This window comes from Mustela lutreola, chromosome 5 (assembly GCF_030435805.1).
Source record: "Mustela lutreola isolate mMusLut2 chromosome 5, mMusLut2.pri, whole genome shotgun sequence".
In the NCBI taxonomy this organism is placed as follows: Eukaryota; Metazoa; Chordata; class Mammalia; order Carnivora; family Mustelidae; genus Mustela; species Mustela lutreola.
The window spans coordinates 138,019,869-138,040,290 of record NC_081294.1 but is presented as its reverse complement, the minus strand read 5'-3'; the positions used below and the strand labels follow the sequence as shown (position 1 = coordinate 138,040,290).

Below are 20,422 nucleotides of genomic sequence, written 5' to 3'. Positions count from 1 at the left end.
CATTCCCTATCAGAGAAACTCATATGTACCAATTTGTACTGATGCGATGCTCCGAGTAAATTTGCACACATCCACGGAATTAAATACACCACTGGGGTGTTACACCGGCGTCTCACACGAGAAAACTCAGTATGCGTGTACTTTCTCTTTCAAAGTGAACGTTCGTAATATTAAGCAACCTTTCTTTGGAAACGAGAATCACTCCCAGCCATCGAGAAATAACACGAGACAGACAAGAGGCCGTTATAAAAAAAAAAAAAAAACTTTTTAATTCTGATTGCCAAATTATTTAAGGCAGGTATAAAAAAGAAAGCATTCAATATACATTTTACATAAAATAAACTAGATTACAGCATAAAACAAGTAACCAGGCAATGGCGTTAAAGTCTCTCTCTTCTAAAACTGGATAATTGTAAACATTAAAAAAAAAAAAAAAAAGGGACTGCAAGACTATTCAAGTAATAGAACAATCACAGATGTCTCTGGTACGCAGGCTATTGGGTTATTTGCCATTCAAGATTATCAAAAAAATGACATCTCATTATTCACAGATGCTCATTATTTCCCCATTTTAATCTTTACATTATATACAACACAGTTTTTGTGGTACTGGCAACCCCATGCCTTTCCATAAGTCTTTTTTTTTTTTTCCCCCACAACACACAAGTACAAACAGTGACTACAGGAGCATTTCACACTGATGTGTCTTTAACGGGAGCCACCGAATAGACATCTAAATTGTACCCAATCGTCATCATCACAGCCAGCCTTTCTGAGGGCCTCACGGGGTATCGAGGAAGGATATGCAAGGTTCGGGCACACGGATATGGAACGTCCTTTATTTACAAGTAGAAAGGAAAAGAAAGTAAGCAGCCTTCTGCGGCCAACACTTTTCAACATGACAGATACACTTTTTTTATTTCTTTTTACTGAGTGGTTTGCGACTTGGCAGCAGACCCTGTGTGTGCGAGCCTGGTTACTGATACAAAAAAGTAAAGAATATATATATATATATATATATGTATATATACATATATGTATACGTATATATATATAAAACAGAAGTTTAATTACAGCAACATTTGTTACTCTGTGATAAAATCTGTAATTTACAAAAATGAAATGACTGGTTTTTGCCTGCCATTAAAGGCATTTCAAATTAACACCATGGAACTGATGTTTGTATAAAACGCTCTCCCATGTGATCCAGTCACATGACAACGTACGTTTCCAATCTTGTTATTCTCTGCAAGAGAAAAGAAGACCTTAGCACGAGGTTCTTGCCACAAGTGACACCGAAAATACAACAACCCCACGACTGACAGACTTATTTATCTCAATTCTACTCTGTTCACAGGATTCCCTTCTACAGAGAGGGAATGAACAGGAGGGTAAGGATACACACCACGGAAGAAGAAATTATTTTCCTTTCTCAAACAATGGGAGGGGTAATTCAAAGTACCGAAGAACAAACATGACCTTTAGCATTATGAAAGTAAGTATCTCCCTTCATGACTTTGTTTTTCACACAGGCTAAAACAAAGGGAGTCATGGCCAATTATTCTAACAAAGCTGTGTGAGAGACTCTCAACTGTTAAAAACAAATCCATCTGTTGATTGCTAACCCATGTTACAGCTAAAGAAAGGAATGTCCTGGAAGGTAAGCTCACAGGGGAAGCAACAGGGATGTAAAAACACATTACAATAATATAAAACACCGAGGAGCCAAGTTTTGGATCTAAAAAGCCTGTACTATATCCACCCCCCCACCCCCATTATGCTGTCTCTACTAGAAGGTGGATTTGAAATGCACCAGATATTTACCTTCTTTGTGCAGGAAACATTCCTGATGCAGATGCCTGGGCGGCCACCTGCTGAGAGGCAACGAGGGCAGCGGAGGTCAAGCCTGATGGGGAAAAAATGCAGGTTTTCTGTGACATTCGGAAAGGTAAGAGCAGGTACAGGTGCCCAGGTGAAATACTACAGCCATCGGACCTTTCCTAAACATACACGACACGTTTCACGCAGCAAGGACAAGCCCAAGCCGCGTGGTCTAACCAAGTCTACCATTTATCCAAGAGTCCAGTTTTTTAATAGCTATTCCAAGACATTCCATCTCCCGGACTCTGCACGGAGCTAGATGGTTTGTGCGCATTCCTGAACGGGGGGACGCTCAGCAGAATTAATAGGCAGCGGGTCACAACACGAAGCAAAAGTCACGGTGAACAACAGCAGCAACACGCCAAGTGCTTCGAACATGATACTTTCATAGTAACTTGGGCCACACTTGAACATTTCCCCAGCGAAGGAACATAAGGCACCCCGTCAGGAATTAGTCAGGAATTCACACGGAATCAGCGAATCAAACTTAGAAACAGCCTGCACTTCTATTCCGCAAGAAGAGAGACAGGGGTGGCGAGAGCGGCATAGCCCCAGGTGGCATAAAGTTGCCTAGCGGGAAGCGATTTTTCATTCTACAGCAAAAACAAAAAACAAAAAAACAAACCCCAGAAAAATAAGAAAACAGAAGTGCCAACCTGGGGAAGAGTACTCTCCCTCTGTGTCCTTTCTTTCTTTTTTTTTTCTTTTTTTTAAAATTTTATTTACTTATTTGACAGATGGAGAGCACAAGTAGGCAGAGAAGCAGGCAGAGAGAGGACAGAGCAGGCCCCCTACTGAGCAGAGAGCCCGATGTGGGGCTCGATCACAGGACCCTGAGATCATGACCTGGGCTGAAGGCAAAGGCTTAACCCACTGAGCCACCCAGGTGCCCCCTTTCTGTTTTTTCTTAACACCACTAGCTGACAGCAAGCAACACGAGATGAATAAACAAACAGAAACGACTCTTGGCGCCTGCAGAGCACTTCCCACTTTGGGAGATAACATCACACATGTTCTCTTGTGTTCACACAGTCAAAGAAGGGGTGATGTGGTACGTGTTAGGGGCTAAAAGTGTCTTCCTCCGCTCAAATTCCTAGGTGGGCGCCCTCACCCCCAGAGTAACTATCTTAGGATAGGACCTAAACAATTAAGGTTAAATGAGGTCATAAGGATGGCACTGTAATCCATCAAGATCCGTGTCCTTATAGACAAGAACTCAGAGCTCTCAGCATGCGCTGTCTCTGTCACAGAGAAGAGGTCATACAGGTACACAGCAAGATGGCAGCTTGCTTCAAGCCAGACACAGAGCACTCACCACCGAGCAACCGTGCTCGAACCCTGATCTCAGACCCCCCGCCTCCAGAACTATGGGAAGTTATGCCTGCTGTTGAAAGCCATGGAGGCTGCGACATTTCATCTTGGCCATCTGAGCTGAGACAGCAAGAACCTGGCCAGTGGATCTGTGGGCAGCAATGGGGCCTGGCACCCCTGCCCCCCGGGAGGTCACAGAGCTGAGACAAACGGCACAAGCTCAGCTAATAACACCGCAAATCAAAGGCTCTCTCTCGTCGATGCTATGGCTTCTTCAAAATGTTTCTCCATCTTGAAAGTCACAGCCATAAATGGCTACAAACAGTCCCTGCATTAGAGGTGATTGAAAGTGGTCAACTGGGGGTGCCTGGGTGGCTCAGTGGGTTAAGCCGCTGCCTTCGGCTCAGGTCATGATCTCAGGGTCCTAGGATCGAGTCCCACATCGGGCTCTCTGCTCAGTGGGGAGCCTGCTTCCCCCCACCCCCACCTACTTGTTAACGCTGTCAAAATAAATAAATAAAATTAAAAAAAAAAAAGAAAAAAAGAAAGTGTTAAACTGGATCGTGTTGCTCCTATTACTTCGGTGAGGCAGGAAAGCTAAGGGAAAGATCTGAAGAAATCACTGCAATGTCACCAAAGCCTCTCGCCATCCCTTCCTTTTCTCCCCAGCAATTTCCCTCAAGGAGCTATCAGATCTTCTGATTGTTATATTCAGGTGCCCCAGACCGTGGCCGCCACCCTCGGTCCATCAGATAACAGCAAGCCTCTGATACCATCAACCAGCAACAATTATTAAGTGGGAGCCATCTCCTATCTCAGCAGAACACAAAAGATGGGGCCAATCACCTCTGCTGTGTCACTAGGAAATAAGAATTAAGAAACTTACTTACTCCCTGGAGTTAATGTGAACCCAAAGCTCAATATATTTACTTTGTGATATGACAGATACTTTGGGCAACAGTTTTCCCGAGCAGAATAACCCACGCGCGTAACGACGGAGCTGCTGACCTTGGAAAGGGTCATATTGACCGGGGATTAGTGGGTAACCCATGCCAACGTGGGTGTGGTGGTGCGTGTGCAAGTGCCGCTGGCCGAAGGGGGAGTGGCGGTCCCTCTCCCTCTCTGCCTCCCGCTCCCGCTCTGCGGTCGCCTTTTCCACGGGCTGCAACAGAAAAGAGAGATGGGCTCCTCTTAAGATTCTGAAAAGGAGTGCTAAAACCACCTCTGTCCCTTGAGCAGTATTTGTCAATGATTAAAAACAAATGCAGACATACTTAACATTCCTGATCAACGGGAAGACAATTTCAAAGGGTGTGCATGAGTTTCAGCGGGCATTAGGCCAACACTTTTAAAGAAATGCTCCCACCTAAGAGTAAACCAAAGGGATCAAGGTTTTCCTAAATGCTGGAAGTAAGAGGATTTTTTTTATGCCTGCTCATAACCTCAAGATTACAATCTACCCAATTTCTTCCCAGAAACAACTTTTGTACTTTGATCAAGGGGCGAAAGAAGTAGTTGTGGAGATTTACGTCAAGTTTTCTAATTATCCTTGTATTTTGTTTACACTGGGTAGGGAGAATATATCTGGTAACTTTAAACTTTAAACATGGCCATCTCTAGTTTAGTCCATTGAAAATACGCATCTCAACACTGTATGTCAGTATTGAGCACAGGCAATCGTTGCCCTATGCCTCTGGAAGCATTCCAGAATCCACCCATTTCTGAAGGCGCGGAGAGAAGCTCTCAGTTCTCCCAAATCATGATGAAGGACTCTCTCCTACACATTTCCACTTGCCAGAACTGAGCCCACTTAAAGTTCTTTGTTCTCACTGGAAAAAAAAAAAAAATCTTTGCAGTAGAAGGAGGACCCACAGAAAGAGACTCAGAAATCATCTTTTCTCACTTCCAGAGTCTCTGGTGGACACATCCACATCATAGATCCTACATTTTATCCCCAACTTCTCTTTTCTAGGCAAGAACTGCCATGGTCTTTGTCTCTCTTCACGACAGCCTCTAGAACGAACAGATGCCCTTTTTCTTGGGGTGTGGAGAGGGGGTAGCAAGGGGGGAGCCATCTTTCACAAAGACACCTACTCTCAAGGCTTTGGGATGTTACAGGGACAGGACCAGGGGTCCAAGCCAAAACACAGCACATGCAGCCACCAGCATCGGATCAGGCATCCAAAATACTTTGCCCCCAAAGTTGGCTCCTACGAACGTCCACCTTCCCCTCACAGGCACCCTCCTGGTAGTCGAAGTAGTGCATTCTGCCACAGAAAAGCCCACCAGCACCACACACGCTCACTCTGGCCACTTTTCCCCCCTGTGCGAAAGCAGCTGACGTTTGAACATTCAATGCTTTATGTGTGAAGATAAAACAGCATCTTGAAATCACGGCTGGGCTCGAAAGCCATTTATATTTCAAGACCGTTTCCTAGCTTGTCCCCTTCTTCCCCCCCCAAAAGCACAGTACTTTTAAAGTGACAACAAAAGATGGCTTACAGCGGGAGACTTGCTGCGGTACTGGTTGGCGTGCTGCTGGAGCAAGTCCAGGGCTTTCGATTCCGTCGATGTTTTCGTGTTGATGCTAGGGCTGCTACTGACTTTCTCTGCCTCTTCTCTCCCTGACATCTTCCCATAAACGGGATAATGAAATCCCGGAGAGAGATAGGCCCCTGCAGATACACAACAAATGCCACATCAAGTTACAGGCTCCATCTTAAAAAAAAAAAAAAAGGGAAGGAAAAAACGTCATCTGGGTTACATGAATTTGGGATAAGAGTCAGAGAGCTTAAAATAGGGGTTGACATTAAGCACGGGCTACATCATCGTTAAACCGTGCGAAAGCCCTCCGATTTTCTTCTCCCAGTTAATTCATCCTGATGAACGGAGGTTATAAGCAGAATGGAGCTTATAGCCGTTTCATACATTTATGTGTCCGCTTAAGTGAAAGGAACAGTAACTATCATGATTATGACAGTAAGTGCTTAGAATATTTCCACAGGCAATAAAGTATGTGTCGGTCTAACAGCTCGAGCAGACCATCAGAGTCAATGCAAACGAGCGCTTAGGACGCCTGATATTTGATCTTAAAAACAAACAAGCAAACCAACCAAAAAGACCAACCCCCGCCCCCCCCAAACCCTCATATTAAGTTTCACCTTGGGGACTTGACGCAGCCTAAAAGTCAGCAAAACAAAGGTTACTGGCGAAGCGTCTCGTTTATCCTGAGTTTTTTAAACCGCTAAAATTTGCACGTAGCCTGTTCCCTCCAAGAGAGTGAGAACCCACGACACGTACCAGGGTAACTGTGCATTAGGACGGGAGAGACAGCCCGGTATGCAGGGTGGCTGGGGTCATACATCTGTGGGTAAGGATAAGCATGCAAGTACTGTATGTACGACTGATGCTGACTTATGGGCGAGGACACCGCCACTCGCGCTCCCCGAGAGTCCTTCCAGTTCACAGGCGTTTTTCCATCGTCGCTTTTCAGCTTGCTCTCCTCCAGGGACTGAGAATCAGGACGCTTGGCCTCTTTGGGCTCCTCTTTAATGCTCGTTAGTGATACGGGAAGGCTGGGCACACCCCCGTCCTTGGTGGGGGTCTTCCTGGGGCTATCCTCTTTCAATTTCTTGTCCCTATCAAGCTCTTCTGACTTTTGCTGATCCAGGTATTTGGGCTGGTATACGTAATGATGCCATGTCCTTGAATCTGGATCCTGATTTAAAAGAAAAAAAAAAAAAAAGAAAAGAAAAGAAAAAGAAGAGGGAAAAAAATTTTTAATTTCAATTTTGGAAGCAAAACCCATGAATCACCATGATAGCATTATTACTCTTACTTCTAATACTAAGTGAACACGTGTCTGCCCTTGCCCTGCACAAGAGCTTCAAGCCTCCCTCTCTGACGAAGTCATGACGTCTAAGATAGGCATCATTATTCATCTCTTTCACACAAGACAAATTCAGAGCTTTTCAAGCTCCAGGAACACTGGGGTCACACTGCTGCCCAGGGTGGAGCTGGACCACAAACTTAGGTCTGTGGGAATCCAGAGCTGGGCCCTTTGTGGGATCCTTCGACATTTAAAACAGCACGCTCAGACATCATTTAATCGAAAACTCATTTTCCCTTTACTATCTCATGCAGGCAAAAAAAATTTAAAAAAACCTCCCAACTCGGGCTAGTTCGTAGTAAATTTAAGTCATCTTCACATCAATTAACATCATTTAGTGGGGGAAACTCTTGGTTTCCTAACATATTTTCTTCACCTATAGCAGCTGAGGCTTAGTATACAGGCTCCCATCTCCTGTGCAGATATCTTACTCAAAACACAAAACTTCAAATTAATAGTATGCATTACAGTTTTTCTATTAGAAAACAAAGGCACCTCTAAACCCCTTCAAAACCGTATGGCTCTAATGTAGCCTTGTGAAGCCAGAACCTGGTTCAGGCCTCCAGAAGTGGGGAAGGGAGGGCTGCAAAAGGCCTCTGTGACTTCCATCCCATTCAGGACAAAAACCCACTGGGAATTTAGGTCCCCAAAGAACAATCGGCCTTGGGCCCCAGTCTCAACTTCTAGAGTGAGTGAGCGAGCATGAAGACAGGGTTCTGTTGGTCTGATTCCCCAGGGACAAGAAGTGTGGGAGTGGAGAGGGGGACAGGACACTGGGAAACCCCAGAGTTAACTCTCAGAGGTCCACAGTGAGGATGCGCATGCCATGACAGAAAGTGTCGGCATGTGTGTGATTTCGTGGTGGCTGGTTTTCAGGTGCCTACCTGTGGAACCTCAGACTGGCTGACTAGGGGTTCCCAGGAGAACTGCGGGAGGCCCACACACCCAGATACTCCCCATCCCTTCATCTCACAGGCTATGGACATTGAGCCCTGAGCCCCGCTTTGGGACAGGCATCTCAGACACCATGTGAAAGACATCTGGGCCCCAAGTGTTATGAAAGAGACGAGTGGGAAATGTGGATTGAAGGGGCCCAGGCTTAATATTCCTTGAAGGTGCCAGGAGAAATTTGGAAATATGACAGAGAACACTGTAGAGACCAGACTCAGGATCTCAGCGGCCATGTGGTAGTACTCCCTCACTCTGGACTCAGTAAGAAATCAGGGGACCTTGCACAGTGAGTGAACAGCAAGGAACACCAGTCTGCAAAGCGCTGGTCTGAAGTTCCTTTCACTACACAACACAAGGCAATTGTGGGCAACGTAACGCTTGCAAGGTAGGCAGTAACTCCCGAGGGAACCTTTTCAAGTATTTTTCAGGAGGAGAGGGACCAACGCTAATGAACCCTTGGCTTATTTCCTTTGAAGACGTCTAACCAGATCAAGCCCAGACACGTCCAAGTCTCAGACTCGCTCTCTCCCTGTGGGGGCCACGCTCCACAATCTTACTTGTTTAAATCTCGAGGTTGGGTCTACACCTGTCTGCTTCATAGAGTCCATGACAGATTTCATTTCTACAGCCTCCTTAATAAGCTGGTGGTTTTCCATCTGCTTAGCTTTGAAGCTGTCGGCCTGAAGGTGCTGCTGGTGACCGGGGAGAAGCTGTGATTTACCTGTCTCCTCAGTTTTATTAGGCACTGGTGGCCCTAGTTTAGAATGGGTTTTGTTAGGCTCCGGGGTAGAGGGAGCTTTTGAGATTGTGGCAGACGGCAGGATTTTCTGTTTACTGTCCTCCTTGCCCAGCTCTTTCAAGGGGAGCTCATTTTTCCTGTCGCAATCTCCTCGGCCAGCTTGGGCCATTTTCTGCTCTGCCAGCCTCTGATCCTCATAGTACTTCTCGTACTGCTGCCTGTAGGCAGGGCTGGTGGCCATCAGGGACTTCTGGTCCATATAGAGCCCATAGGCATACTGGCCATAGTAAAGGGACTGCGCTAGGGCTGGGTGTCTCTGTGTGATCACCGACTGGTGCTGGGGCTGTAAGGGTGCTGAGGTATGGTCCATCTTCTTGGCGTCAAGCTGCTCTGCCTTGTCTTTCTTTTCTGCGTCCTCCTCGGACTCCTTCTTGATCTTCATGGACTGCGCGCTCCCGCCGTTCCCAACGGCTGGGGCTCCAACCTGCCCGGGGTGCATGTAACTTGGAGAATAGTAAGGGTCATAGCCATGGTAGTAGGGAGAATGGGACTCTTTCATCTGAGATGATTGTGCTGTAGCCGAAGGATGCCCTTTGACCACACCCTCCTTACTGGAAATGATGTCTGATGGGGAACTGGCCTTGGACCGCATGCCTTCCGACCGGCTGTCGGAACCACCGTCGTCCGCAGCATCAGAAATGTCCGAATAGGCAGGGCTGCTGGTCTTGGCCGCCGACGTCTCTGCGCCGTTTTGGGTGAGCACGTGCAGTGGGGCCATGGGAGCCTGGCCGTTCACCAAAGTGCTGCATTCCATCCTCGAGGCACTGCCTATGGACGGGCTGGGGGCGTTGTCCGTGAAAGTGTAAACCTTATCTGCCTCCGCTTTGATGCTGGCCATCCGGCTCTCCTGAGACTCCGACAGTCCGTTGGCCAGCCCTTCACTCTTGCTGAGGTGGTCCTTTAAAAAATGCCCAGATAAATCTTTCCCCGCCCCTTTGGCGTCCTCGAGTTTGCCCAGCTTGGCATCCAGCTTGGGGCTCCCCGACTCCTTCCCTTCTTTGTCCTTAAGCTTCCGCTTCTCCTTCTTCTTTTTGTCTTTGAGGGACACGAGAGCTGGGTTCACGGTGATGGGCTCCCCCATAATCGTGGGCTTTGGCTGAATGGGTTTCAACGGAGGGCTCTTTGGTGTGGCCTGCACGACAGTCGTGGTGAGGGAGGGCAGTCCGGGGATGGTCCCTGTGGTGGTGCTCGTAAAGGCTGCAGTGGGTATGGCGATGAGCTGTGGGGGCGCGGGCGTGGGCGCAGGGGCAGGGGCGATGGGCCGGGCAGTTTTAAGTTTGGAGAGATTTTTGTCCATTTTGCAGTTGTTGGCTTTCTTGCCCTTTTCCTTGTCTCCCGCAGTCTTCTTATCGATCAAGCCTTCCGCTTCCAGTTTGGGCATCTCCGCGGCCAAGCTGCCATCTGCCGCCGAGCAACTGTCCAGGGCGGCTGTCATGTTGGAGATCACCGGGAGGTTGTTCAGCTCACTGTGAAGGCCCTTCTTTTTGCCAGAGTTCTTGCCCGCTTTAGAGCCAATGACAGAACCCGGACCGTTGCTCATCAGCTCTCTCTTTCCCTTGGGGGTGCCAGGGGGGTGCCCAGAGCCCGGTGAGGCGGGTGCCTTCACCTGCTCGTAAGCCGAGAGGCTCGCGCTGGGCTCACTGCACTCGAGCGCCACGTGACTCAAGGCCTCCTCGCAGTCCGAGATCTTGTCCTCGCTGTCGGGCTCGAACTCCAGCTTGTTCTCCGGGTCTAAGTGTGCGTGAGCCTGGTGGTACCTCAGGCCGTTAATGTGCTTGTACTTTTTGTTGCAGTTAGGGTGGGGGCAGTCGATTAACACCGGAGACGAGCAGCCTTGGTCCAAAAAAGTAGTCTCTGGTTTCCCTTGAGGAGTGGTTGGAGTGCTTCTGGAATTCGTGCGGACACGCTTCCCGGGCTTGTTGTCCTCAGAGCTGGAATTCAGGTCCAGCTCCATTGGGGGCTTGTTTTTCCTTTTGTTGGTGGAGGAGGGGCTGGCTTTGATGTCCTCCGCGGCGCAATTTGGGGGTGTCCTTCGCCCGCTGGCATTGAGGCTGCCTCGTCTCCCCTTCCCATTGGCGCCCCCTCTGTTCTTGTTCTGCAACCCTCTGGACTCCGTGAAGCTGGCCTCCGAGCCCGGAGCTGCTGCGGCAGACCTGGCTCTCTTCCCTCGGCCCCGGCCCCCTCTCATCTCCAGGTCGCTGGTCGGGGACTCACAGAACCTAGGGAAGCAAGCAACAGAGGTCAAAATGAGCACTCCCAGAAGAGCCAGGTGAAAACACGAGGCACACAATGCAGACAAGAGCAGCCAACAGCCCCCCAGCCCGAGGGCTGGGCCCAGAGAAGCAAAACACACCCTAGCCTTCCGCTGAGAATTTCACTCCCTGCAAAAGAACCAGCTAGGGAGGATGTATGTTCTTTAGAACACCAAAGAAAAACGACTGGGATATCTAGCTTCAAATCCAGTTCCAATTCCCATTTTAAGTAGAGAAGGAAACAAAGGAGAGAGGGAGCAGGGAGGCAGGGAGGAGAGTTCTCCGAGACTGAAAAGAAATCCCGCATCTGCATTTCACCGTGTGCAATCCTGAACTGCTCCCTTCTCTTTTGCCTGGTTTCAATTACGGGCAGACTTGTATGCATTATTAATCTATCTCTCGGGTTTCTTTGCAAAGAGAGGGTGGGGGAAGGTGAGGGGAAGAGGAAGGAGGAGAGAAAACAGAGCCTGAAATAAAAGGCCCCGTGCATACCTGGGAGGGGCCCAGTCGTGCTTGGTGCAGTCCAGCAGGGTCCCTACGTAAGTTTTGTTCCTCCACGTGACATTGACCACTAGAACACCTGCAGGAACGGGCAATGAAGGAGGACCACGGTTAGCATGGATTCCTCTATTTCCAGATGATGATGATGATGGTGGTGATGAGATGATTTTACCAGCAAAGTTCTATTCTCATCCGCTTTCAAAAGCTGTGGTTTGCATTCTTCCTCTTTCTGGTTTCAGTGACCTCAAGTGGAAACCACAGGAAACTCTGTGTGTGTGTGTGTGTGCATGTTTGTGTGTACGTGCGTGTGTATGTTTGTGTGTGTGTGTGTGTGTGCGTGCGTGCATGTGTGTGTGTGATCATGCCCATGCGGTACAAAAGGGCAATACTGTGTGTGAGAGTGTAATCAAGATACTGCTGACAGAAGGAAATGGTTTTTGCCATGTCCTGCTGTAAAACACCAACACTCACCTCTTAATTTTTCTATTATTACACATAATTGCTTTCGTTTGGCAAGCGGCCAACAAAAACTAAGCACCAGTTACCAGTGCTTAAACCAGAAGGTGACTGAAAGGCATCGGCTTTGTTTCCAATTCAACAGTATAGAATCGTGGTGATTTTGTATTTAGAAAAAGATTATAGGGGTGCACAAAAATAGGTGTTGAGGGGGAGAGCAGGGGGGGCCACAGAGTCCACAGAGCAGACAATCTGCTATGATTTCTCTCTTTCCTACTCCTCCCTTCTCTGGCTCTGTGAGACAAGCATCAGCCAGGGTATGGTATCTGTTTCACTGTTCGGTCTTGTTTCATATTAAGGACTCCGAAAATAGCCCTCTTAAGAAAATAAATGTGCACAATAGGTTTGCTCTTGGGGTTATCTTTAGAATCAACTTTAGAAAGCATTTGCCACAGAGGATTAGAAGAAAAATCTCAAAACCAACACACTTGTTTCCTGCAAGCCATTCTGCTTTTCCCAACTGCTTTGCAGGCAGACAATTTAATTTAGCACTGCATCTGTGAATTACTAAACTTAAGTGCACTTAGTATACCAAATGTCACAGGAAAATAAAATAGAACATCCTCTTTATTTCTCTAGAGGACAAGCGCCGTATATATTTTTTTAATCACTCGTTAAAAACGTACAATAAAAGGGCCTAATCTTGAGACATACCTAAAATACTAGGGTAAATAAATGAAACGCTTGAGTGAGGCTTTGTTGTGTTTTCTGTACCTACAATCCATTCTATCTTGGAAGCACCAAGGGACAGTCCTCAAGGTCTGCTTCTAGTTGGTTTGCTCCCTCGCTCACTGCCATTTTGAATTGTATAGAAAGCCTGTATTGCACTCCTTTACAGTACGGGACAACTCACAAGGTAAGACTAATTTCCTTGGGAACATTTTCACAGCAGGTAAAAATATTTGAATGGTTGGAACTCAGTAGTGGGAAAGGAAGGATTTCTTTCAAAAGTCTCCGAAAGAGATTTAAAAAATGCTTTCCCATATGGTCTCTGTTGCTATTAGGTGACAGCTGAATTTACTCACTGTAGCGATGGGGGGAGGTGGGAGGGGGACAGGAATGAAGCAAAGCAAGCATTTCCTCAAATCACGGTTGATTCCATTCTAATTCCCTGGGGAAATTTTTTTTTTTTTTAAACCACTGAATATAAAAATTCATACTGAGATGAGAATCAATGGTAATTAGGCATTTGGTCAAAATTTGCACAAGACAGAACAATTGGAGGAAAGGATTCTTTATGAGCACATCCCTCCAGGAAAAGGGAGGGCGGTGGGAGGGGAGGCGAAGGGGAAGACGGAGCTGGTTTTCTCATCATGTGCTCTCTGGGGCCCTGTGTGTGGTGTCAAAGACCTTTGCAGCTGCTTAAAATTCTTTAGCATGTCAGCTATATTTACAGTGCAGGAATATATCTGTATTGCCAGAAGGTTACCGCATTTTAGCTTTAGACGCACTAGGCTGAATCACTGCGTTCCAGAGTCCCTGATGTAGCACAAATGTATAATTAAAATTGCTTGAAAGGAAACATGAAAGAAACAACAAACCTTCCATTCTTGCAGTAATAAAATTAAAAACAGGAAAAGTCTGCACAGACACTTAACATTTGTCTGCAGTGAAAGGCTTTTGTTATTGCTTTTCCCCTAAGGGGTTCGCGTTTCCAGCAAACGCGGGCCGCGGATTGGCCGGCGCCTGCTGGGAACGCGCGCGTCTGATTGGCTGGGCCGAGGGCGGCCGCCCCGGAGCCGCGAGGCGGCGGCCGGGGATAAAGGCGCTGGGCGGAGGGCAGGGGCCGCGGCGGTGGCGCTCGGGGCGCGGAGCGAGCACGCGCGCCTGCGGCCCCCGGGACCCGGTCGGCGGTTCCCCAGCCGGGGCCCGGGGGGCACCGTGGGGACCCCGAAGCGGCAGCCAAGGGGCTACCGTGGCCAGCTGCCGCCGAGGCTGAGCCCACACTGCGGCTTGCACAGCGTGAAACCATTCCCACGGCCGGAGGCTGTTTCTAGAAGCCACACCGGCACACCTCGTGGGGAAGCACTAGGGAGACTGCTAGGACCGTCCTTATTACCGGCCGGCCCTGGGGGTGGGGGATGGGGGGCGGGGAATCCCGGTCAAGCCCATTCTCCGCTTCAATAGGGCCTCCATGGGCCAGCCTGATTTTCCTGGAAGCCCTCGGTATCTGAAACGCTCAAAAACAGATGCTCTGCTCTCGGGGAGATTTTGAAGAGTCTCCATCAATCGGGGCTAATGAAATACGTGTGCCTGTGTCTGTTTTTCTTTCTGCCACAGAGGAGGTCTCTCTGCCTAGCATTCACGTGCGAGGGTACACACGCACATGTTGACATGGCCAAACTGGAAAGAAGGCTTAAGGACTGCTTCTCGTATAAACTACAAAGTGTCCTGTTGCTTTGTAAGAAAGTCTGCGTGTAGACAACCCCCCCCCCCACCTCCATTGTGAGGGGACAAGTGGGAAGGTGGTGTTTCAGCTCTCAGACGTGCAAATGGTTTGTCGGTTTCTTGCTGAAGTCTCCAACAGCTTGCGTACTTGGTAACCCGGGGGCATGTAAAGTGGGACTCTTCTTTCGAAATAACCAAAATGAAAATTAGTCTTTTTCAAGTTCTACTTCGAATTTCATAAATCTGGGCACAGCTGTATTTCTCATTTATCTTACATACACTGGAAATAAATATACATGTAGGCCAAACAGAGCTGATATTTCTTTTAATGCACATGTACTCTTCCAAATGCCTTGCCTGTGACCCAGGTGCTGGGGACACACTACAACCAGCCTCTTTCATCTTCACATTCTCCAGTATCCTTTGAGGTTTACTGTCCTCCTCTCCTACCCAGGACAATGGTCTTTGTCCAAGTTCTAATAATGCCTGCCCCTCAATGTTTTATATCTGAGAAAGATCTGAAGCTCACGGCCAATGAAGTATGAATACAGCTAAAGACAGCAATGGATAGTTTGAGTGTGCTCACCACACAGGGTTTTCATATTTTTTTAATGCTTTGTCTTGGTACTGATACAGAATCCAAGCTATGGCCCCATAAAGTATGTACTATCTACAGGACACTTAGAAGAACGTGTTCCGCCCTCTATAACCTAAGCCCGTGACTTCTGCAAGTCCAGAGAGCCCTGACGTCTCCTAAGAATTCCAGTCACAGGGTTCTAACTCTAATGTGCTCTTGTCAATACTTAGCAGTGAAGTGCTCCCAGAGAGATGATCAAGCCCGCAGACATCTCCAGGGTATACATTAGATACTTATTTGGTGCTATGGAATCAGCCACGGTCTAGCCAGACCTCCATCCAAACTCTGTTCTGCAAGAGCTTACAAACTTACCATAAAACCAACACAGGCACACCCTGTCACCCAGAAAGGGAAGGAGAGCTTAGGGGTGACCTATACCTAGACAACAGTTCCCTTAACCCATCACATTAAACTAGACCCTGGATAAGATGTTCCTAGGACTTACCCTGCCTACAGTCCCTGCTCAGAGGGTTGTCTTAGGCTACTAGGCTCCTAAAACAGTGATCCTAACTCTGGCCTCCTTGGATGGTTGCAACAAAGGGCGCCTAAGCTGAGGCAGCCAAACAGGGACTTATTTTGGGAAACGGAATTTGTCACAAGGAAAGGTGATAACATAAGTAGAAATCTCAAGGTCACAAGGTACTAGAGGCTGAGAGGTCGACAGTGGGCCAGACCTATACAAGAGCTAGGATATGAAGCCAATGGGCACAAGGCCCTCAGTACCAGTGTGTACGTGTCCCTTCTTCCTCCTCTTCATCAGTGACAAGAGCTCACCAAGCACCCAGGACTGCCCCATTATTCTCCAGTCATCTTGTTAAAAAGTCGTTCCTGGTTCTCAATTTAAATCTGTCTTTGACTCCCTTGCTCCCAGAGGGACATTCTGATAACCAGCAGGGAAAGTCTACCCACTGTCCCGTGGACAGCCGTTCATCCAGGCAAGGACAACAACCACTGCAACATTTTCACCTCCAGCTCACTTCTTTTTCCCCCCCTCCAGCCTAATGGAGTTTCTTCTGCAAGCACCATTTATATCAGTTTTAATCCCTCTAAGACGTTCTAGTCCAAATCTCCAAGGAAAGCTCCTAATGAATCAGCACCAAAGAGGGACAAAGTCCAATGTTCCCTCTTCTCTGAATGTTCTCCACTCCCACGCTGACAGTGCATGCCACGGAAACACAGCCGCCCCCTCCCGAGACACCCACAGCACTTCCCTTCACAGCCCTCTGACCAACGGATGCTCCCCAGAATCCAGGCTTACCTCTGAGTCCCCAGCTAGACCCTTCTTAGCCTCCCGCCCAGGTCAATGCGCAGGTGTGTGGCTCATTCAGGTCTGTGACAGCCAAGTGAGAGACTGGACGTGCGCCACTTACAGGCCTGGCCCACACTATCCCCGGTACATGTCCTTTTCACTTCTTCCTCTTTCTGGCTGGCTGGCATGGAGACAGCAGTGACCTTGAAGGCCACTGGCGGATGGCAGGGTCTCCTTCATCTGGGACCCCTGAATGACCAGGGAAACGCAACAAAGGAATCCCAAACTCACTCCCTCAGGGAAGCAGCAGATCAATTCCTCCCATGTTTGAACACTGCGGAGACTGTCTTAACCTAATACCCTGTCCCTCCCATGCTGCTAGTCCTTAGAGACAGAGGATGCCTCGCCCTCAACCAGAAGACAGAGGAGCAGCGCCTACACCTGCCCCACCGGTGATCACAGGGCCTGGCGCGCAACACAGAGCCAGCGCACTCGACCCCTGGGAACTCTGACATGGTGACAGAAGGGAATCTAGATCTGAAGCCTTCTTCTCACCATTCTTTTTCAATAAGCATAATCTCCCAGAGTGCAGAGATGACAGAAATTCTCTGTGGAGAGACTGTACTCCAAAGATGTGATAAATATGGTGTATGAATTACTGCTTCTCCTATTCGTGAAGATGTTTCCTCAAGAACTGGGCAATTGCCTGATTTCCCAGCGGATCTAACTCTGTTTGTATTACAGTTTAAAGAGTGTTCCAGAGTCTTTAAAGTGCCTTGTCTCTGGGACAGAAGTCTCTGCCAAGCGTTGCAAATGCTGAATTTGGAATCACGTCGGTCTTTTTTTTATTTTTTTCCCTTTCTTTTTTGGACTCCTATTCAGACTACCACATCTGGATGGACTTGGCGTGCACTCAAGCAGAAAACAGAAACCTCACTCTAATAACACCAAAATGTAACCCTGTTGTGCCACAACCCCCCCCTTTTTTTTTTGAAGTTTACACATTTCTTTCCTTTTATATATTTTTTCTAGTGGAATCATTTGTGACAATAAAAGGCCACAATATGCTGGTTTCATGCACCCAGGATGAAGTTCATACATTTAGAGTATCCTATTACTCTACATTTTTATACAATATGACCATTGTACAAGGTATGATTTATCATCACTCCTTCCTACTCCAACTCCCTCCCCTCCCACACCTTACTGTTGTGGTTTTGCTGTAACCAAGGCTAGGACTTGCTTAAAAAGGTTGAGCTTTGCATAGTACAATTATTCGATTTTCCTGGCTTTATAGCATCTAACCTTCGGAGAGATCTTTCTTCAAAGGACAAAGTTGGGTTTCTAACTCTTTGGGGCAAATGTTTCACTGACAACGAAGGCTGCCAATGAAATCCCCCACAGTCAGAATGCAGAGGGACTTGCCTATTTCCCTATGCCAACTATCTCTGGAGCACGAGGATAAGAAACGTGTCATCACATGACCAGAAAATGCAGTATTTTTTTTTTTTTTTTTTTTAAAGAGCTCTACTGCTGAGCTGAATGTTTGAAGAGTCACTTTAACCACATCCTGTAATCAAACCATCTGGAACACAGTGCTGCGATTAGTCACCCTGAACATTGGGCTTTATCTGAACAAATAGCGTACGGCAATGGAGCTTGGGAGATAGGGCAGCACTAACAAAGGGGAGTGTAATGAAACACTTTATGCCCTAGTGTGCCACCACCCCACTCATAAACCCCAGACATGCTCTGCTCTGGTGTTAATGTACTACTTTATGAAAGCACAGTGAGCTTAAAGATTAAAGGACTGACGGGCTAAAAATTGCTGGTTTGGATAGATGTTCCCTGTTGGCGGCTGGACGATGTTGGCACCGCTCTATCTACGTTAATTATAAGCTCTCAGACGACAATTCAGCATTTCTTTTAGGGTTCGCTGTTATTTTCAGGGCATCGGGAACAAGGTTCATTTATGGGAGGATCGTTAATGATTCTTGATTGGCCAGAAGTTCATCTGAACATCGAGATACTGCTTTTTGGTTCCTCCAAACCCTACCCATCAATCTCAAGGGAAAAAAAAAAATCCACAAGAAATCCAAGCAAATGGACTAAGCCAACACCAGAGAGCAAAAGGCAATGGCAGAATGATGTTCTAATCTCCATTTTAAAAGACGGTATTCTTCCTGGACTGAGCTTATCTCTTTCAAAAGTACATTTGATCACTGGGATACCATCTATGGAAATCTTATTTAAAAAAAAAAAAAAAAAACCCTGAAAGGCTTTCTCCCCACCCCCAACTACCTTGAATAAGCTCTAAGGGAGGGGGGGAACCATAGCTAAAGAGACCTTGTTTCCCCATGGGCCTTACGGTTTAATACACAAAAGAACACACAGCTACTTCCATCACTGTCACCTCCCCCGCAGCCTTTGTTCTGAGGCCTGATGAGCTGTATTGATTTGGGAAAATCATTGAGCTTCTTGGAAAACTAGACTCTCGCTTATTCACTGCCATCTATTTCTTTCCCATGAAGACAGGTGGCCAATACGCAGTTGACTGGTCAGCTAAAAGAGGCTCTTGCTGCTTTTCTTCTCTTCGCTTCCCTAGTAACATTACCCTTTCCCACTTCTAGAAAACACAATGGCCTGTTAAAAAGTCTTGTGGGGAAGAAGAGGGAGCAGAAATCAGGCTTTTGTAAGGCACCTCCGGGAACACTCAGCTGCTGTCCTGGACATCTGTATGGGAGCCTGCTTGGCGTCTCTGGCTGGTGACAGGATTTTCACTGACCAAGCGTTACCCTAGTGGAAGCGTTCGTGAAAACTTTGATAGCCTAAGACACAACTTTCAAAAATCAGATCCAAACAGATCACTAGAACTTAATGTTAATTTCAGAAAGAGATGCTTTCCTTTTAAAAAAAAAAAATCAGTACATAAGTTTCAGTAAGTTTCATCATTATAAGACATCCTAAGTGTGTCATTACGGATATTTCAGGGAACAAAGAGCATAACGGGGAAAAAAAAATCATGGGGAGATCTTGACAAAGCAACTTTAAACATGACGAGAACAAAAACCACTTGATTTTAAGTAAGGCAGACATATGCACGCTAAAGAAACATTATCCTTGATGGCTCAAGGCTACTCGTGAAACAAAGAGATAATGTAACCACCCATACCACAATACCGCTTAGGGGTCAGGAGGCCCCCCAACCTGGGGATAGACAAGAAGACAAGTTTCAGGGAATGCAGAGCAGGGGGAACCAACCCCCAAGCTTGCTCCGACAGGGCAGCAAGTGACAGGCAGGGAGGCTGCATGCCTCCCCAAGGGGAGGCTCTGCATCCTGTGCTCTATCAAGGCTCAGCCATCACACAGGAAAATGAACTGATATGCTCAAGGAAAAGATAAAAGATGAAGGTGGGGAGCATAGAGAGGGGAGAAAGGGAGGGGGACCACAACACAAAGTCTTCTGAGACATTTGGAAGAATTTCAATGCACAGAGTGACCCTGTGCACATACAGAGTCTATGCATGTAGGTACACACTCATATGAAGAGGTTTCATTTCTGGTCTTTGATCAAACTGTCCAGTAAGTAATGCCTTGAGGCTGGCTGACACAGACATATGCTAACAAACCACACTGATTTCTGGTGCAAAGTTCCAAGCCCGAATTTTTTCCTGCTCCTCTGCATTCATAGCTCTGTAAGTGGTTGAGTATCGATGAATGATTTCTAGTTCCTCAAACCCTCTCTTTTGTAATAAAGATTTTTTTTTTTTTAATTTATTTGACAGAGATCACAAGTAGGCAGAGAGGCAGGCAGAGAGACAGAAGGAAGCAGGCTCCCCACGGAGCAGAGAGCCCCATGTGGGGCTCGATCCCAGACCCTGGGATCATGACCTGAGCTGAAGGCAGAGGCTTTAACCCACTGAGCCACCCGGGTGTCCCAAACCCTCTCTTTTTTGAAGGTACCAACTGGAATAGAAGGGTTTCTCATTCCCTCTCCTCCCTATCTTCATGGGGAGACCAGGGTTCAGTGCCAGCTATAGGAGAACAG

General features: G+C 47.4%; 1 protein-coding gene across 4 annotated transcripts in view; it reads right to left on the bottom strand.

Annotated features, from left to right (window-relative positions):
* Positions 1 to 243: 243 nt before the first annotated feature.
* The window catches only part of ZNF608 (zinc finger protein 608), a 113,610-nt gene continuing 93,431 nt past the window's right edge, over positions 244 to 20,422 (bottom strand). For 3 of the 4 annotated variants that reach the window (XM_059175728.1, XM_059175730.1, XM_059175727.1), the window contains 7 exons: positions 11,576 to 11,663; positions 8,590 to 11,050; positions 6,493 to 6,910; positions 5,695 to 5,867; positions 4,201 to 4,354; positions 1,825 to 1,906; positions 244 to 1,246 (listed from right to left, as the gene is read on the bottom strand). In XM_059175728.1, the coding sequence (XP_059031711.1) occupies positions 1,240 to 1,246; positions 1,825 to 1,906; positions 4,201 to 4,354; positions 5,695 to 5,867; positions 6,493 to 6,910; positions 8,590 to 11,050; positions 11,576 to 11,663 (3,383 nt within the window). In that variant the 3' untranslated portion in view covers positions 244 to 1,239. Of the gene's footprint in view, positions 1,247 to 1,820; positions 1,907 to 4,200; positions 4,355 to 5,694; positions 5,868 to 6,492; positions 6,911 to 8,589; positions 11,051 to 11,575; positions 11,664 to 20,422 lie in introns of those variants that run through there. The other variant, XM_059175729.1, reaches the window with a different exon arrangement.